Source organism: Fusarium oxysporum, chromosome II (genome assembly GCF_013085055.1).
Source record: "Fusarium oxysporum Fo47 chromosome II, complete sequence".
NCBI lineage: Eukaryota > Fungi > Ascomycota > Sordariomycetes > Hypocreales > Nectriaceae > Fusarium > Fusarium oxysporum.
In genome coordinates this window covers 1,334,607-1,354,466 of record NC_072841.1, presented here as the reverse complement: position 1 = coordinate 1,354,466, position 19,860 = coordinate 1,334,607, and the positions used below count along the sequence as shown (strand labels likewise).

At 49.5% G+C, this 19,860-nt stretch overlaps 4 protein-coding genes across 4 annotated transcripts; 3 read left to right on the top strand and 1 right to left on the bottom strand.

Moving 5' to 3' along the window:
- Window positions 1-7,640: 7,640 nt before the first annotated feature.
- On the top strand, window positions 7,641-11,086 carry FOBCDRAFT_236539 (uncharacterized protein; the record flags this gene model as incomplete). The annotated part of the gene is made up of 5 exons (XM_031172881.3): window positions 7,641-7,878; window positions 8,113-8,156; window positions 8,189-8,246; window positions 8,414-9,016; window positions 9,678-11,086. 5 exons carry the CDS (start codon window positions 7,641-7,643, stop codon window positions 11,084-11,086), a joined length of 2,352 nt encoding a protein of 783 aa, XP_031049666.3.
- Window positions 11,087-12,447: 1,361 nt separating this feature from the next.
- On the top strand, window positions 12,448-14,264 carry FOBCDRAFT_247727 (transmembrane amino acid transporter protein-domain-containing protein; the record flags this gene model as incomplete). Its single annotated transcript, XM_031172880.3, has 5 exons — window positions 12,448-12,603; window positions 12,656-12,917; window positions 12,970-13,161; window positions 13,209-13,609; window positions 13,677-14,264. The coding sequence occupies 5 exons, from the start codon at window positions 12,448-12,450 to the stop codon at window positions 14,097-14,099; spliced, it is 1,434 nt and encodes a 477-aa protein (XP_031049665.2). The 3' UTR covers window positions 14,100-14,264.
- A 36-nt stretch (window positions 14,265-14,300) lies between these two features.
- FOBCDRAFT_214243 (uncharacterized protein) lies at window positions 14,301-15,876 on the top strand. Its single transcript, XM_031172879.3, has one exon. The coding sequence runs from the start codon at window positions 14,550-14,552 to the stop codon at window positions 15,450-15,452; it is 903 nt and encodes a 300-aa protein (XP_031049664.2). The 5' UTR covers window positions 14,301-14,549; the 3' UTR covers window positions 15,453-15,876.
- On the bottom strand, window positions 15,877-19,795 carry FOBCDRAFT_256750 (CORVET complex subunit VPS3). Its single transcript, XM_031172877.3, has 3 exons — window positions 19,480-19,795; window positions 18,994-19,418; window positions 15,877-18,946 (listed from the first exon to the last, which is right to left on the bottom strand). The coding sequence occupies exons 1-3, from the start codon at window positions 19,637-19,639 to the stop codon at window positions 15,950-15,952; spliced, it is 3,582 nt and encodes a 1,193-aa protein (XP_031049662.2). The 5' UTR covers window positions 19,640-19,795; the 3' UTR covers window positions 15,877-15,949.
- Window positions 19,796-19,860: the final 65 nt, after the last annotated feature.

The window sequence follows — 19,860 nt, the reverse complement described above, 5'->3', positions numbered from 1 at the left end:
TCAGATTTGGTGGTTTATTCGCATCGCGCATCGGTGAAGCCGAGAGAGCTTGGCAACTCTATCGACTTACAAGGATCGTGACAGCCAATCAGAGGCTCCCAAAGAGACAGGGTCAACGGTCAGAAACTCAGAGTCTCAGAGACAGCTTGCTTGGGGCGGCCGACCGCTGGAATGTGAGCCGGGTGCCCATGTGGACACCACTGCAGGTTGAACCAAACAGCGACAGCGCGGGTGCCGAGGTCTTTGATCCGTGGAGCAGGTATGCATGGAGGTATCTCCATTCATGATGGTTTATCATTATGTTTTGCTTTTTATTCTTGACTTTCCAAGCGCTGCTTCGCATTTCATTCGAGCACTCTGAGAAGACACATGCATTGCTTCCACTCGCTTCATCTGACACAGCATCTTTGTTTTAGGAAGAATACCCGTTTCTGCTTCAGCTGAGGAATGCAAATTGACTGTGTCGAGTAGACAGCCCGAGAGGTACGGCATGTCAGATAGCCATCGTATGTCCAATGGCTAGGTGTAGAGCATCGTCAACGACGACACATGATTGATGAAAAGACAACTCTCAAAACTTCGCCAATATTAAGGTGGGTGGTAATAAGCGGCATCGCCATTGGATCCCAGCCATTGTAGCGGTGATAACGGTGATGCTACAATGAATGTCCAATATCCATGGTTTTGAGAGACACAGCACAGACAGAACCATTCAGAGATAACTTGCAGATGCATTCGCGCTCGTTACCAATCTGGGCACCCATCGGAAGGTCAAAGGGTGGGTTAGAGAGTAGCTTGGCATCGAATCCAATGACAGGCCATGAGACGCTTGGTCTGGCCGTCGGTCTGAGTCTTGAGGCTACAGGGGTGGGGCCTTGAGTGAATCACTCACTGAAGGTTTGACCTCAACTGTAACTGAACTGCAAGGAGAGTTCCGTTCCATCTCTGACGCAGATCACGCCAGGTACGTACCGCGGACACTTGATCTTGTTGGGTTGCCTGTGCTCAGCCCTACGCGCCAGCCTGATCCCAGAGATTGGAGGAGCTCGGCTTTTAGTGCTGCGACCTTTTAGTATCATTAGCGTCATCAACCATCAATCAGCCACACCCTCCTGTAGCGTTAGGCGGGGCTTCCCGTCATTGAGGAACACACCCCACTAGGAATGGATAGGTGTTGATCCTGGGCTACCGTCCAATGGAGGTGGATGTGCATATGAAGCCAGAGCAACATTATCATGGACCGCGGTGAAGGCTGTGTTTTGCAAAGCATACTTTGCTTGATTGAAGCCTTTGAGAACCAAATACTGTCGTCATTGCTTCAATATAAGAAATGGCTCTGATTGGCAATGTTTTGTCAATGCATCAATTCGTACCTATGCAATACAACAAGGCGAATTCGGGGTAGTGGTGTCCTCGCTATTCGGTCTGTAGGCGTTGTGACGAACCAAGCCCAAAATTTCGGGTTTGACCTCGTGCTCTCATCAAACGATAATATTCTCCTTTCTCAACTGCCGGCATTCGAAATGGCGCCACTCGTACCGTTCAGAACGGAAGCTGTAGTCTCAGGCGGCCTAGAACCTCAGTGTATTAATTGAATGACAACCTTCCATGCCACGAAACGGAAGTGATATTGCAAGGGCTAAGGGGGAAGCATCAAGACAGTGAGATGTGACTTACCTCCAAAGTGTGTGGTCAACGCCAAGGCGGATCTCTGTTGTTTGATGGATGAGTGATGCCCAGGGTCTTCTCCACCTGCAACACAACCCCTCAAGCCTTAAGCAGGGGTCAGGAGGTGTGAGGCTGCCCTGACTGAACGGGAATAGCCGCTGCATGGTAAGCTTGGGATTGGCTGTGGGAATAGCAAATGTCGGCTACGTAAGCAAATGAAAACTGCGGAAAAGCCGCTCACTGCGGAATTCGCGCCTATCCATCGATGGGAGTGGTCGCGGATTGTTCAACCCTTGAAACACATACCTTCAGCGGCACGACTCAGACAGCCCAAGCCATGCGGCAAGGTCCCTAGTCAGAGCCTGAGATGTCTTTCTGATGCCAGACAGACTGCAATGGAGCGGCCGCCCGATGCACGGTCGTAAAACGGGGGAGAAGATGAGATTCAGGGTCCTCATCCGCAAACAGACATATCAGAGCGAAACGGTTAATTTGTGGCTGGCTGGGACCAACTGTCAAGTAGCCACAGGGAGGTTGTCGTGGTAGTGTTTGATACTGTCGTCGTCTTACTCTTGTGCAACTCATGCAGCCTGCGGTGCGATGGATGGTTACTTTCGTATATCACCACTGTCAGCAATGCGATGCGTGTTGAAAGCGGTCTATTGATGAGAAGTTGAGAATGACGACTTGGCTTCGGTCATCAAGACAAAAGAAGCTACAGCCAGCAACACCATGTAAGGGCAGAGACTCGATAGGGCTGAGTACTCGATACCCCAGTGCCACGTCGAGATGGCTGTGTGCATACAATTGCACCCATTTTAATGTACAGTGCCGGGCGGTACAAGGTTCGTGCACATACATAAACCGCGCTGTGCATAACCGATACCGTAAACGTCCAGTGGGTAGCTGGCCCTATTGGCTCGTTGTACGTCGTGGTGGTGAAGGCTCCCCCAGTAGGGTCTCATTCGGGAACCCCTCGCCTGCATCTGCATGCTGTTTGAGGGTGAGGATGAAGATGCTTGGAGTGCCAGATTGCTGGAATAGGTACATAAAACCATCTAGGTAATTCGGCCATGACCGATGCAGGCTGACGCTGACCCAGGGATGAATACCCAGTCAGCCACTGAACCGGCCAGTGGGAATTGATTGATGATTAGGAGATCTCAAGCAGTCATCTCATCGAAACTCATCAAGACAAACAAAGCAAAAAATGATACCTACCTTAGGTAGTGAGTGAGTGATAGATACGTAGAGAGCACTAATGGGAAGATGCACGATGACATTGGTCAAGTTATGCGATGGGAGAGAGGACCCGCTGCATCGGATCCCATGTTTCCTTTTCGTGATCCACTTCTGAACCCCTGTTCATGTTTGTCGACATCTTCCCCTTCTCCGGTACGTACTTATCAACTAGGCATTAGAAAATGCTACTGTATGGTAGTAGTAATGTTGATGATCAGTCCTGTGAGTGATGCCCAATTATGTCTTTCTTTGCTTTTGTTACCTCAAAGATCTAGCGGTGAACATACTAGGTATTCTTGCTTATTTGTCTCGTCAATATTACCTCTGTTATGCATCTACATATAAGCGTTCCAGTATGCTGGAACAGTTCGAAGCAAGGGTTGATGATGAGCTAGTGTCAGAGTTGTACGGAAAGGATGACAAGGTGTGCGTGTTACTCCGGAGAGTAATCAATCAAATTCCATGTCAACTATTATTTTTCATTGACGCTATGTAGTAGGCCTGGGTTGATAGGGTATAGTTAATGCATTGCGAGGTTCTGTATTCAGGCAGCACCGCGAAAGAACTCCTGGAATCGGGATCAGAGCTGCCTGGCAGACCAGAGATGGATCGTGGAGAAAGAGTTGCCTACTTGAGAAGGTCAAGTGCTCATCCATATGCCGTACCCGGTGTCTCGTGTATCTCGTTTTCACCAGGATGCTAGGGTATGACGTTGACGAGCATTGGACCAGTCATAAGGATCTTCACCGGAACTCGATCAATCGATGTGCCATGCAACTGCATCCCTGGTAAGCGGTTTACCCAGTGATGAAAGCCCCTCGTGCATTAATACATCGCGGCGTAGCTGCAATGGTTTTGCTGCCTTGAGAAGAATGCCTAGGCTAGACTCGAAAGGGTTTCACAGATGCAAGTTCGCTTTCAGATTCCAAGAAGCATATGCAGTTACTAAAATTCATTACGATAGTTCTTTGACTTATACAGCACACCCCAGATTCGTTCTTGAAATGTTTTAATCGCGTCAAAATATCCAGTAGCAGATGCGTTGCACAGCCATCCCGCTTCTTTTTTTAAACCCCCACCATCCACAACAACTTGACAAGCTCTTGTCAAGGGGTTGCTGGTACACAGCATCCAATAACAAGTGCATATCCGTCGATGATGGCTTAGCAGCCCTCTACACAACTCCGCAACGCTAAGCCAGTTGCGTCTCCGAGAACCAACTTGAACCCATCACTGCCGCCGCCAACAAACGCAGGAACTCTGCACAACATGCGGTACAGTGGGAGGGACCTCTGAGGAAACAAAGCTTGAGATGATATCCGTTCTAGAGGCGTCTTCTACCGTTTTACGTCGCCCGGACATGGCGTTCGGATGAAAGGGAGGATTCAGACAAGAAGGTCCGCTTGGGAGACAGAGAAGTCCATATTTCTGACAGACGATTCCTGCTATCGGTAAGGTTATTTGAGACAGGGTTTGCTAAGCCCTACGAATGAATGATGGATGCCTGCCTCAAGACTTGTAAGTTTGCCCAAGGTACACATCATATGCATCTGGCACCCAAGACACAGCCATCATCGCAACACCTTTTTTCGTACCTATCCTGATCAATAAAGGCATGTACAAGTAGTGGAACGCCAAGTTGCTTGACTAGCAACCGCTTTGCATTAATAAGATAATGTATTGGAGGCAGTATTGTAAGCCGGACCAGACATTACATGGCGTTTCCGGGGATGCAGGTCTAATTAACTTGATCTTAGGTATTTTCTTTGATCATTTCCCTCGTGGATACCTCACTCTCCTAGACTCCACCTAGAACAATTGATCGAATTAGAAGTTTGTCTGCTAGTGAATTAGATTCCGCCATAATTTCCTATGCTTTTGATCATGTCCAGTTGAGTGCATGTAAACATTCCGATGCCTGTCTCATTGCGCGCCATGTTGAGCCGACGCCATGTGGAGATGACATCCATTGTCAACGTGGTACTAGGCGTTTGTTTTGTTCCGCGAGGCTTCTGAAGTTCATCTTAGTCTGGTCTATGTACGTTAGATGGAGACAATATTGCCGCAGACCGGCTAGGCCAAGTATGAAACACTTGATAGTAACATTCTGTCATAATGGAGATCTGTGAGCGCAGGGACATTGACAGGCATGCTCAAATGAGTAACTCTTGACAGCAGTGATCTTCCGGGTCAGCAAGGACTTGAAGACACGAGTGCCCAGTTTGGGAATAGCAAAACAAGATATGCTTGAATCCAACGCTTTGACCACCCTGACTGACTGACTTGACTGAATGATGCTGGTACGCCTTCCCCGGAAGATGCAACGCAACGTGCGAATCGATGGAGCCAGTGACAAGGGCGCAGCGACCACGTCGGGAAACGTTTTGAGGGTGAGGGAGAGACAGGGGGGAGCATCAGAGGACAATACCTACGTTCAAGGGTCCCAGATTTGGGAAGACGGGCGAGGCCGGACTGCGCCCCCAGGCCTCGGGGCCGATTGAGACATCAGGCAACCGAGGAATATAATTGGTCCCAGGAACTGATTGATTGATTGATTCACAGCCCTCTGTTCATAGGGCAGGGCAGAGTAGGGCAGCACTATTTGATGCATCGATGGGTTACATCTGGGTTGGTTGTGCATTGGTTTATCGATAAAAATATCTGCCATTTCTTTGCACCAGCGCCGTTCGGGCAAAGCCTCTTTTTCGAACCACCACGTTTTAACAGACGGTTTCAATGTCTCGCGGCCCCAGATATCTGCAGACGCGGGCGGGTAGTGTTGCTGGACTTACCCTGAAGACGCTTAGAATGTTGCATGTGTAAGTTCATTGAGGCAACGGAGGAATGCTGCGCATGTGATGTGAAGTCTACCGATAGTTTCAAAGAGCTTTGAGCTTAGAGCTTACTTTGCTTTACCGACATGATAACCAATCGCCTTCTTGTTTGGTCAATTGCCGATATGCCGTGGTGTTTGATACAGTAGCAATAAGTAAAAAGCAAGCACCAACTCCCTATAAGCAATATCACCAACTTTGGGATATTCTGCGAAGAGGCATAATTGCAAGTGATTGAAGACTCCAAATAATTTGACCCAACATCCTGGAACCTTACCTTCACGTACGGGCTGGTCCATGTCAGATCAGACTCATCGAGGATCAGGAGGACATCATTGGCCGCAATGTGATGAAGGGAGGGAGGGGATGATGATTGGGACATGATGAAGAAGAAGGGGGGTTCAACGCAGTACCTACAATAAAGTAGCGACAAACGGTGTTGGTTAGGCACTTACTATAGGTAGGCTTGGTAGGCTTGAGGCGGATCACCGCGCGAAACATGGACGGGAAGATTGACGATGGTTGCCGCACGGGGTCTAAGTTCATAGGTAAACTCTGCCTTGCCTGCTCTGCTGCATCTGCATCTGCATCTAGCATTGAGTTTAGACTTCCGCAACTCTCATTCAATAGCTTCATTTAGATTTAAAACTACCGTCACAGTTGGCTGACCACGAATAGCAACCTGGTGACATCCAGCCCGTATAAACATGCTATATTCTGAGGGGAAGCGGTACGGTACGGTACGGTACGGCACTGGCTAGATACAGTCTACAGAGGGTTGTGACGTGGGACAGCCTTGGGAGACCCCTGAAGATGGGAAAGGCGACGATGGACCCATCGACTGCGGTCGGTGGAGTGTCCTTGAGACTGGAGGTGTGAGGTGTGCTAGGGTCGTCAGTACGTACCGGAAGCTACATCCTCCGAGTACCGGGACTTGAAGCAGAGCCCCCCTGCCTGAGAGATTCCTCTGTCAACCCTTGGAATCGCCCCGTCACTCTGCCAAATATCAACCCTGTCCATCTAGGAGGCCTTCTTCTTTGTACTGCTACTCACGACGCAAGTTTCTTTCATTGGCGTCTTCGTAGATCAATTTGTTTTCTCACGCACACGCCTCGGTCGGGTCGTTGGTTCACCCCATGTTTCCGTACCAAAACGTTACTCTGCTCTGTAACCTCCGCCTTTTCGACGTCAAGGACAGACAAAGCCGCAACTCCAGGTAATTATTGAGGGCGGTGATACATGGCGGACCATTTTCTTCAAGGAGCGATTTTTCTCCGTATCTCGCAATAAGGAAAGGCGGGAGGCGATACGCCTCAATCATTGTCCCTGCTCCCCCTCAATGATAATGATCCTCCCGAAATCCAGGCCCCCAAGACATGGATGCAACATGTCTTGAATATCAAAGTCTGGAATTGTCCACACAGTCCAGGATTGTATTGTACAGTACATGCGTACACATATCGACCGTACTTTACGGCAGGCACATTTCAATTGAGTAACTGAATGAATCAATGTGCCGTCTCTCTTCTCTCCCTGGTCCTTACACTCTGAGGCAGGCTGGCGCTATTTGGCGCTGCATGGCGCTGGGCCGCTGGCGTGCCTCTGTCTCTGTTTCTGTCTCTGCCATTTTATGGAGTTGGACTTGTTTTTTCCTTCTTACCTTTTGTTTTAGACCTCCCCACGGCTGTGCTGTCCGTCCTGTACACACACACCCTCCTCGTCTTTTTTAGGCCTGGTCAACAAGGCTTGGGCTTGAGCTAGCTGGCTCGTGATGGGGTGGTGGGCTCACCCTCCCCCCCTGATTCCCTCCCCTGGACTGGCTTCAATTGCTGGGCCCTAGAGGCTTGAGGTTAGAGTGAGCTAGGCCCTACCAATGTACCGGCCGATGTATCGTACATGGCTTTCACCTCTGGGACACTCTCTACCCCAGCAGCCTCCTCTCAAGTTGTCTGTCAACTGGAGAGAGCCGATCCATCGCGGACGGGGCCCGAATGCAGGTGCAGTGGTGGTGCCTTGACTATATCTACGTTGGCAGCCCCCAACCCTCTCGCTGGGTCTTGCAAGAGCTTGCTACTCGACAGCGACAACCTTAAAGGGTCAATCTATCACGACAGTGTTTCTTTTAAAGACCATTGTCTGTCCTCTCCGAGACGATAAGACCAGTCTAACAACTGGTCTCTGGATACTTCGACCTATAGTGCTCCTCCCACCATCCACCGAGCACTAACATCACCCTCATCTCTGACTTCACCTTCACCACGAACACCTTGAGACAACTCTTCTCAAACACATTTTGGTGAACTGAGCATTCTTAATTGCACCCTGGCAACACTCCTCCTTCTCGAAACACAGAAAAGTTCGTCAATAGCACACGAGTTCCAGGAAACCGACCAGAAGAAGATTGTTTCTCGTGTCTAAACCCACATCCACCAGAAACATCTCAGACCCTCGAGACTTCGACTCACCTCAAGCCTCGCTCCGTTTCTGGAATGCGAAGTGCAGGTAAGCTTCCCCGGGTTACGTCCACTCATTCTTTGCCTCGACGTTGAGAAAAATCCCCGCTTCTGCCACTCTTTCCCCCTTGACTTGGAGCTCTGAACCTGACATTTTGTGTTGCGATTATAGATAAAGGTGATTGCAACCCGAGCTTGAGCTATAACTGCTTCAAGCCCGTCCTCACCTTGACCACCACAACTCCCATCTTCACCTTGCCGACATTCAAACCTCTGTCTTCCGCCCTTCTTCCACAGACATCATGACAGCCTTGACAGAAACATCATTCGCCATGTTCCCTCATCACTCCGACGCCGAGGACTTTGCCCGATATACGGACTCCAACGTCATCTTCACTTCGGGACCCATGGACGTGAGCATCCCTGCCGATGCCTTTGGCTTCCAACAGCAGAGCGGCAGCCAAGATGCATTTGCTTCATCCATGGGCTTTGTCGAGCCCTCATTGTACGCCGAGGCCCCCAACTACCTGCTAAACAGCCGCGCATCACCCAGCATGTACACAGATGAATCTTCAGACATGAGACTCCCTTCATCAAGCCTTTCCACAGCCTCGGCAGCGTCAACAACGTCTTCGGCAATTGGATCTCCCCAATCAAACCATGGCCAAATGGGTGCAATGCCCGAGTGGGCTCCCCAAGGCCTCGGGCTCCAGCCTACAATTGTGGGCAGTGACTACATCGGATCCGATTTTGCGTCGTTTCCTAGCTCCGGAATGGACGAGCTCAGCTTCGATTTCCCGGCAGCAAAGGCTTTTGTTGGTAAGTTCAGAGCTATTTCTTACTCGCTTCGAGTTCGGCGATCCCTTTCCCCTTGCCTCGCAAGGGCATTGGCAGAGAGAGACCCAGATTGAGGCCTCTTCCCCACCACCAGATGCTTAGTGCCTCTGAACCCCTGCTCGGTTCGCTGCTTTGAATATGACAAAACGATGTGTCGGATTGCGCTTGCGCTTGCGCCTGTCTCTACTAGGTCGTCGGCTCTCTTGGCTCATTGAGTTCAGCTTGAGCCGAGTTGAAGGTGGCCGATCATCATCTTGTCATTCTCTCTGCTTCCTCTTAGAGTTTATCCCTTGCAATCACGTCCCACTTCCCATCATACGTTCATGTCTTCTTAAACAACGATTTAGCCTGTGGGCTCTTCCGTTGTCAACTGAGACATTACACACGTCAACCCAATCGGCGCTTGATGTCACCTCTCCGCTGTCAAACGATTGGCGATCTTGCTTGCTTTTCATCGGCAGTGGCCAGCTGGAAACCCATATTGGGCCTAGCTCAGCTGACTTGACGTTGCAATCTCTATCATTCGCGACCATCCCAAACTCCCACCACTCTCCGTTCCGTTCCTGAGCAGCACTGAACTGCCTGTTCTGTCTCTGTACTGTTACCGTAGTAGATCGCTAACCAGGTTTCTCTATCATGACAGACCCATCTCTGATTCATCCAGAGCTTACTCGTCCTCCTATGGGGATCCCTCCCTATGACAGTCACTTCCAGCAAACCAATGCCAATCCTCATCACACATATCCCACTTCTCCTTCTGCCTCTTCCTCTTCGCCTCAACCTCACATGATGAGGACCAATAGCTCTTCACCTTTTCTCCAAACCACAAACTTCCAATCCACTTTTCCCAGCAGCCCTTACGGTGCACCAATGGATAACCACAGTCAAACTCAGAACCATAACCATATCCGTGCCCCAAGCGTCACCCAGTTCGTCCCACCTACACCAGGCGAGTATAGCAGCGACGAGTCTAAGGAGAAGCAGAGATGCACCTATCCCGACTGCGGCAAGACCTTCAAGGACCTGAAGGCTCACATGCTCACTCACCAGACTGAGCGTCCTGAGAAGTGCCCCATTCAGACCTGCGAGTACCACACAAAGGGTTTTGCTCGCAAGTATGACAAGAACCGTCACACCCTCACACACTACAAAGGCACAATGGTCTGCGGCTTCTGCCCAGGCTCCGGCTCTGCTGCGGAGAAGTCCTTTAACCGTGCCGACGTCTTCAAGCGCCACTTGACTGCAGTTCATGGTGTTGAGCAGACTCCACCTAACAGCCGAAAGAAGTCTTCTGCAGGTGCCAACTCAAACAAGAAGCTGACTGGCTATGCTCCTGATGCCACTGGCAAGTGTAGCACTTGCTCACAGACCTTCTCCAATGCCCAGGACTTCTACGAGCATCTTGACGACTGTGTGCTGCGCATTGTTCAGCAAGAGGACCCTGCTGAAGCTATTAACGCTAAGCGCCTTGCCGAGGTTGAGAACGATAAGGATGTTCACCAGACTCTGGAGAAGAACAACCTCCCCACTACCACAGACACTGTCATGGCAAACCATGATGATGAAGATGCCGACAGTGGCGACGATGATGATGATAGCTCTCCCCGAAGCAACTCCTCCCCTGCCACCAGAAAGAAGGGCAACCCAGCCAACGGTGTCCAGAAGTCTCGCGGTGTCACTCACTCCCGCGGTGGTGTTCCCTTGGGAACCAAGACTCGCAGCCGCAAGAACCGTCGCGACTACCCATCATCCTGGGGTTTTGATAAGGGCCAGATGACCATGAAGAAGCGTGTCATGGCTGTCTTTGATGGCCCTCGTCGTCTTGCCAAGGACGACATGATGCTCTCCACCGACCACGAGGTCCGCATCAAGCTGTCTGATGGCAAGTCTTATGTCACCGACCTCGACGTCCAAACTCTCAAGCGAGCTGCTGGCTTTCACGGTGCCACTGAGGAAGAGAAGGGTCCTTGGATCTCCGACGACCCTACTGCTGAGCAGCTCAAGGAGATGCAGCAAATGCTCACCGCCAACACCACCACTACTACTCTATAACGACTCGGCATCATCGATCACACACACCTACGATCACCAACTACAACCCCTCTCTCAAAGTATACGAACAAAAACATATCGAAAAAAAAAGCATAATGGGCGCGGCGTAAGCGGGACTGTATTAGAAAAAGGGAACATCCGGGTATTTCACGGACAATATTCACGACTGGGTTTAGGTTTGGGTTTGGGAAACAGGACACATCCGCTTATGAAGAGGCATAGGATGAGGGGTTCGAGGCAAAGGAAAGGAAAGGGAACTGATTTGCGCCATGGAGTTGACATATCGATACCCATGTTTTTACTGTTGTTTTATCTGGGATTTGGACTGGTACCTCACCCATTGATGGCTTAATGACAATAATGGACTATCTTGACAGCAATACTTATTCGAGGACTTTGTCCTAATCTGCATATTGTTCAAGCACTGTTTGTTATATCGTGATTGGTGTTTTCTTTGAGTGTCTGCTGAAGTTATTGTACAAAATACTTGGACTGGAATGGACTTGCGTGTATGTTTCAGGACATGGGAGTTTTTGATGGCATCAGTAGCTGAAACAAGGATGTATAATATGAGCACCAATATGATAATACTACTTATTAATACCCCGATCTGACATGCCGTTGGAGCAGTTAGTGGAACGAGTCTCAGCATCTTGCTAGACTTTATGATAATCCATAACTACCTAGACAGCTGGCAGGAAGAGTTCCACTAGAAATATATCATGCCTCTGATTAATTAATAAGAGGTGGAAAAAACTTGATAAGGCGATCAAAACTGAGGATGAGCAAGCCCTAAAATCATCTAAACCTAGTCTGAGATTTCTATTGCAGGCTATAATTAAGACGCATGACTTTTTATTGCATGCTTTAATAGGTAGAAACGTGACCCCAAACACCCGACGAAGATGCAAAAGACCAGTGGGCCAGTTGGGATGATACGAGTACATCATTACAATACAGCCACGAACTTTATGCAGTCGTCCCCTCACGGCGAAGCAAATAGATTAAGGAAATTGGCCAATCTTGAGTAACACAGGAGTCTTGAGAATGGACTTCTTAAGGAATAGTAATTTCTGCATTCCGCTCTGATAGGCTTAGAGGAGATATGAATGCCTGAGCTGGACATTCAAGATGATAGAGATACTCTGATACGGTAAAACCACTTCATCATAGAAACGCGAAACGCCATGTGAGCATCGAGAAAGTTTATAGGGGAGCAATGAGCGTTCAGGGTCCAGAGAGTAGAGTTCTGGCGGGCCGAATACGTGAGGGGAGATATTGAAAGGATATATACGGTCAACTATCATTTTGATCTTGGCAACATTTCATTCTTCTTATTTTCTTCTGGATAAGAAAGCAACATGGGTATCGTACACGCCAACAATCGAGAGCCTAGGGGCTTGGATCCAGTGCCAATTCTTTCACAAGAAGGTCTGAATCACGTCGAGGCTCGCCCAACCGTCGCCCATGATGAGGTCTTTGGCGATATCACAGAAGATGGACCCAACTACCGAGATGTAAGTGCTTCCCACACATATTTCTTGCCGTATCAAATACTGACGCCAACAGGTTGGTTGGCTAGGCACTTCTGCACTTATGATGAAGACCCAAATCGGTCTGGGCATCCTCTCGATCCCATCGGCGTTCCACACTCTGGGTCTTATCCCCGGACTCATATGTCTGCTCGTCATTGGAGGCATCACCACTTGGTCAGACTATATCATTGGAACATTCAAGCTTAAACACCGTGAGGTATACGGTATTGATGATGCAGGCGGTATCTTGTTTGGACGTTTTGGACAAGAGTTCCTAGGAATCAGCTTTGCTTTGTGTAAGTGATGACACCCAGCGTTTGAGTTCGCTACTGACAATGACTGTAAAAGTTACCATATTTGCTTCTGCATCGGGAATATTGGGTATCTCCATCAGTTTCAATGCTTTGTCGATGCATGGGACATGCACAGCTACCTTTGTCGCAGTAGCCGCCATGATCGTCTTTCTATGTGCAAGCATTCGCACCCTGGGCCGCATAAGTTGGCTGGCATGGGTGGGAGTGATCTCTCTTATGGCAGGTGGTAAGTTGAGTACCCCTCAAAGTTGTCATTCAAACTGACAGAATCAGTCTATGTCGTCACCATCGCCGTCAGCATCCAAGACCGGCCCTCAGCAGCTCCAAAGATGACCCTCGAAGACGAATGGAAGTCCGATTACAAGCTATATAGCAAACCGAGCTTCACAGAAGCAATGTCGGCTCTCTCGACAATGGTCTTTGCCTATGCTGGCACGCCCCTATTCTTCCCTATTGCTGCAGAGATGCGCGATCCGCGCCATTATACCAAAGCGATGCTCCTCTGCCAGTCCGTTGCAACTGCGACATATATCATTGTGGGAGTTATTATCTACTACTACTGTGGCTCCTATGTTGCCTCGCCTGCTCTGGGATCGGCTGGCAAGACTATTAAGCAAGTTGCTTACGGCCTTGCTTTGCCAGGTCTGATCGTTGGTGCAACCATCAATGCTCATGTAAGTACTTGATATGAATAAAATTCAGCCTTAGAACAAAATGAGTACTGATACAAAAGCTCTATAGGTTACAGGAAAATACGTGTTCGTTCGAGTCCTTCGAGGCTCGAGGCATCTCACAGCCAACACCCTCACTCACTGGGCTACATGGCTAGGCCTGACCTTTGCTGCAGCCTTGTTAGCCTACATAATAGCGAGTGCAATCCCTGTTTTTGGAAGTCTCGTGTCTCTTGTTGGAGCTCTCCTAGGTACACTGCAAACGTTTCAGCCATATGGTTGCTTCTGGTTATACGATAACTGGAGCGCAGGCAAGCAGGAGAGATCTCTAAAGTGGATTCTCATGGTTATATGGAGCAGTTTTATCATTCTTTCTGGAATGTTTCTGATGATTGCTGGAACATATGGATCTGTTATTGGTGTTATTGACTCTTATCAGGTGTCAGGAGGATCAGCTGCCTTTTCGTGTGCTGACAACTCCAACTCTGTCTAGGACCAATTTCTTTGACGAAGGCAGTCAAGAATGGCACAGAGTAAACACAGTCCGCGACGTTATAAGCAATTAATACATCATGTTTGTTATTGTGTAGCATGAGTCGTATTCCCGATAAGGTCATTACATTACCTTAGGTAGGTAAGGTAGTCTCCAAAAAAAGCGGTCGGAGTTAGGCAAATTTTCTTAATGCCCCTCCCACTATCATTCACGCCTACCTAAGTTTACTCTCATCATCCTTATTCCGACAGATCTTCATCTATACATTCCCATAGCCATATTATTATTTGCATCTGTCTGAGCTATTCGATATCTGTCATATAATACGCCATATCGGAGAACTGTCTGAGTGAGATCGAGTCAGATCATCGGAGCTGGTTGGGCATCTACACCAAGTACAAAAATCTTCACATTGATATTACATTCGAGGGGATCTATTTTAATAAGGTCATGTCTCTCACCTGGCGTATCTCCGTTAACGGGGAGGCCGATAGTCCAGAAGACTATCTTTCAACTTCCTTGGGCGTCATCTTCCCCGACGATATCACAAATCAACACGGCGATGCGGAACACAACCTCTCATATGCCTCACCTCATCTCCCCAAGCCTCTTGTTATCGACCTCGCCGACCCTGTGAAGGAGGATGACCGCAAGCTATTCTCACATTACCTCTGGAACGCTTCACTTCTGCTCGCCGAGTTCATCGAGGCCGACTCTCTCAGCATTCCTCTTGAGAAGCCTCGTGAGGCACAGGACATCATTTCATTCAACGTGAAGGGACTTGAGACTCTTGAGCTCGGAGCCGGAACCGCGTTGCCGAGTATCATGGGTGGCCTGCTAGGCGCAAAGCGTGTCGTTGTCACAGACTATCCAGCTGAGCCCGTCCTCAAAACCCTTAGCACGAACGTCGCTCGCAACATCCAGCCCTCTCTATCACCCGCCGGTGCCGAGACAACCCCCTTTTCCGCAGTCTCCGTCCAAGGCCATTCCTGGGGTGAGCTCGAAGATCCTTTCAGCGCATCAGCTGCTCACTCATTCGACCGTGTCATCGCCGCCGATTGTCTCTGGATGCCCTGGCAGCACGAAAACCTGCACCGCTCCATCGCCCACTTCCTTAAGCAAACCCCCGAGGCCCGGTGTTGGGTTGTCGCTGGTTTCCATACTGGCCGAACAAAGATGAGCGGATTTTATGATGCAGCGGCGCTTCAGAAGGTCGGACTCGAGGTTGAAAGGATCTGGGAGAGAGATTGTAACGGCGAAGAGAGAGTATGGGATATTGAGCGTGAGGACGACATTACGGTGCGCAAGAGATGGCTCGTTGTCGCTTCGCTGAAGTGGATTTCGATATCATGAGGCTTATATGAGACGTCGAGAAGCCCGGCAAATTCATTGAGTAAGAAGGAAAAGAAGAGGCTTTAAATACCATGACTACCTTACGCTCGGGCTCCGGGAACCACTTGAGCTCATCATGGCGGAGTAAGACAATTCTTCTAGTTGCGTCTTCTCTACTTCATTGATTGGCTCTCCTCCCTGAGACGACTCGACTACCGCCCGCAGAATGAGGCGGAGCGACGACTTCGTGAGGGGCGGATACGGAGTAAGATGGACGCTCTCCGGTTGTAAAAACAACAGTTGGAGGGTGACTGGTTAGAGTGGTAGACAAATCATGCGAAGTGAGGAAAAGCTTAAACTGTACGAAGATACAAATGTGTTAGATGCATATGATCACGATATCAAGGATAGATAGGCAATGCCCCTGAATTATGATGTATATATTCTCTGTACATACGCTTGCTATGGATCCCCCTCTTTATAAAATGAAACAGCCCAGCTTACTTGGCTGGGACATATTAATTCGAAGCTTCAATGCTCGGCCCCTTCTCATCAATCTTGGCAACACGATCGTAGCTTACGCGCAAGTTTTGCGCTCCGCTCAGGGCGCGGGTCAGCATCGCTTCGTGCCGCTCTCCCACAAGACGCTTAAGTGCTCCAACTAAGAAGCCTGCGATAATGTCGACAGACCAGTCATCAGGGATAAGACTGAGTACGTCGTCAATCTCGAACCAGCCGCCAAACCGCTCCAGGAGCGCTCCAGTCTGCTCGACACGATCGCTGATGTTTTCAAGAGTGAGCAACTCATGGAGAACAACGTTAAAAAGGCGGCGTTGTTCCTCAAAAGATGGTCGTTGAGATGGAGCTGCGCCAGTTGTGCTTGCGCCACCTCGTAGACAATATGAAACTGCGGTATCATAGTCGCCCAAGTTGTGGACCAGAAGGCGTAGGGCATCGTCGTGTTTGCATTCTCGGCCAGCAAGTATGATGGTCTCGGGCACCAAAAGATCATCAGGCAGTTTAGAGATTCGATCTCTTATTGCTGCTGCGTCATAATCATTGGCTTCGCCCAAGAGTTGAAGTAGCCTCAAACGGCTGTGCCAGACCTCGTTGTCGTCTGGGGCGTTGTCCCGAAGGAAGTGGCTGTATGCAGGCTTAGGAGGCTGCAAAGCGCGGTATGCCTCATATGTCGCTCTGACCAAAGTTTGGCTCTCATCAGATGACTCTAAATCGTAAACGACCACGTCAAGGTAGTACGCCATCAGATCGTTGATATAGGTGGTATGGCCTTTACCAAAGACCAAGTGCTCGAGGTAGTACTTTACTGCATCAGGTGCTTCCTCTCGCAAGATTGCAACGGCTTGCGCGGGCTCAAATTTGGGTGCTCGTCCCTTGTCTTCAGTAAAAACTTGAACACCAAGCTTTGGGTTGCGATTTGCAAGCCACACACCATATTCTTGGACAAGAGCCTGGCTGCTGATCTTGGTCAGATACTCGCGAACTCGCTGCTCTCCTTCACGGAGTTCCTGCCCTACGTCCTGCTCGCCTTCGATAATCCGCCTCCAAGTGGCCAGAACATCTCCTGACAGTTTCCGGCTCTGGTACAGGCGACTTAGCACGAAGAGTCGATGGTATGTTTCGAGTAAATCGACTGCGCGGTCAAAGCAGTCGACGCCCTTATCCACAATCTCGTATAGCTCAGATCTCACAACGCCTCCCTTGCCCAACCCCTTGGGTGAGTGTTGATCAATCTCGAGAAGCACGAGCAGCAGCGCGGCATCAACTGTATGAAACACTTCTCTCTCGTCGGCCACACTGCCGAATCCTTTCTTCTTGCGCCATGTTCCAAGAAATCTTCGAAGAAAGTGCATCGTCCTCGGCTCCAGTGTTCCAATACTGTCCTTTGATGTCATCTGGAACTCCCTGCTTCTGAGGTAAGCATCGGCGGTTCTCCTCACGCCGCCATATATCCAGATCCCGCGTGAGCCTTCTATTATCTCGTTTCGAACGCTAGGAATCAGCGAAAGAACCACTCTGGGGTCAAGACCACTCTCGATCAGCACTTCTTCAAGAGCTTTCATGTCTTTTTCCGTGAACTGCTTGTCTTCAGGAGACTTTAATAAGTTCGTCAAAAGCAAGATGCCAGCTTTCTGCCGTATATATCCATAAGTCATAAATTCCAACTCGCTTTGCGGTTCCCGGCCCCTGATAGAGTTAATAGTGGTGAATATCGCCTGTCTGTCCAGCTCGGCAGGGTTAAAAATATCTCCGACACAAGCTGCTTCCAAGGCGGCGTCAAGTTGTATAAGTAAAGGATTGCGAATAGCCCACCAGATGCGGCTTCCACTCCAGACTGCCAGTCTTGCCTGAGCCTTGGCAAGTTGTCGAGCAAATTCCTCGCCTTCTGCATTACGATTTGCCTCCCATTCTTCTGGCAATGATTCCTCGTCCTGTGAGTCAATGTTTCTGTCAAAGAGCTCTTTCTCTTTCGAGAGGTGTTCTATTGACAACGCTGTCCTCGAGTCTGGTGTCTTGGCTGAAGATGAAGGATCAGGGGTACCAGGCGATATTGAAACAGAGAAAGGTGTGTATCGCCTTTGCGACAATTTCTGAACAATTTCATCAAATCGCGTTTCTTCGCTGCCAGCAAGGGAACGAATGCCATAGACCCCATCAGCTTCTCTAGCTGTCAACCAGAACTTCTGTGGGTTTGGGTCTGAGCCCGCGTCAAATCTTTGGATCTCTAGCCCATATTCCAAGCCATCCTTTTCTCTCGTCATCGAGGCTAGAACATAACCATCTTCTTCCTGCATCGACGATGGTTGTGATGAGTTGGCATCTAAAGGCGGGCTATCTACGACGACTTCTTTGGGGTATCTGGTAAACTCGAGAGTAGGCCTCGTAGGATCGCCATCCAGATTTACAAACATGCCGATCCCCGGCTCCAAAGGGTCAGTTCCAGTGACAATCAGGAATTCGTCAGGGGTCGGAGAAGTGATGTGAGGCTTGAGAAAAACGGAGCCAGGTCTTGGCCGAGGGTCAGTCGACTGAGAAGGAGTGCTTGATGGCGAAGGTGCAGCTGGGAGAGGTTTATCGAGCGAAGGAGGATTTGGTGTTGAAGCTCTCTCCATTGATGGCCTGGGGCTTATTGATGGCTGCGGCGAGGTATTGCGACCAAGGAAATCTTCACCTTCGTTGCCACGATGATCTTGTCGACGGATACTGTCCAATATTGAACCTCCCAAGCTTGTGCTCCGACTATGGCTTGGGGCTTCGCTAGATGTGCGGTTTCCGGTCGAAGAGGAGCTTCGGAGTAGCCCACTTGTTGTATCCGCTCCAATGCTTTGAGCATGTCCAATTTCACTGGGCGAAGTTGTTTCTTCCAAGGATGAAATGCTCATCAAGGGGATCTTGAGTTGTTGTTCCACATCGATAAGCGCATACGACTTAGAGTCTGCCACACAAGCGATTGAGTCCCTACGGACTGACAGGGTGCTTCCAGAGAAGTCGATTTTCTTTATTGCGTAAGCGGTGGGCAGTCATTCTATGCGCTGATACGTACCTTAAAAGCGCGCGCGTCCTCGCCCACACGCACGACTTGGATCTTTCGCATAAGAGAGAGGAGGATAGTGACACCTCCGCCTCTCTCTGCACTTCCATCGTCGAACAAGGGCTCATTCAGATCAATGCCACCTATCCAACTACAGTTCTTGACTAGAGTTGTTCCAAAAACAGGGCTAAGTTCGGGAAGGGAATAGAAAGTGACGGTCCAATTGCATAGAATACATGCTTTGCCGACACGAGGTAGTAGGAGGATTTGCTGAACGCCGGGTCGCGAGTTCGGAGTGCCTGGAGTTTCGACATATTGAGGACATAGTCGAGATGCGAGGATATAAACGGGTTGCCCAGATCGATCGTTTGGGTCTGGTGGAATTTGTACGAAGTGAAGCAGCTCTGAGGCAGATGTGCCAACGTACAGATTCGCATCTACATGCGCAAAGGTCAACTATGAGCGCAAACGCTCAGTATCCATGCCGAAACTACTTACCTAGATAGTCTACGCAGTTGATCTTGATATCATCTTTGGAGCCGTCTGCAGAAAGTGGTACCTCGTCCAATAAAGTCCTGAGAACATAAGGGCCAACCTCGCGACTGGTTAGCCCTGGGCTTGTAATTGAAGGCCCATCGCCTGAGCCATCTGATGTCATAGCGACGTTGTTATCAACAGCATCATTTGAGCGAACAGCGCATGTCGTGTTGTGCCTCCTCGAGTTCGAAAACGTTGTATCCAGGCACCCGAGGCTGGCTGGCGTATGTTGACATCAGTCAAGTGGATCAACGTACCTGAAGCTCTAGAAGCTGACGGGATGTCGAGTGGATAGGCACCGGGCTTATAATTAGTGGCTGTGTTCACTGAGCTGCAAGGCTG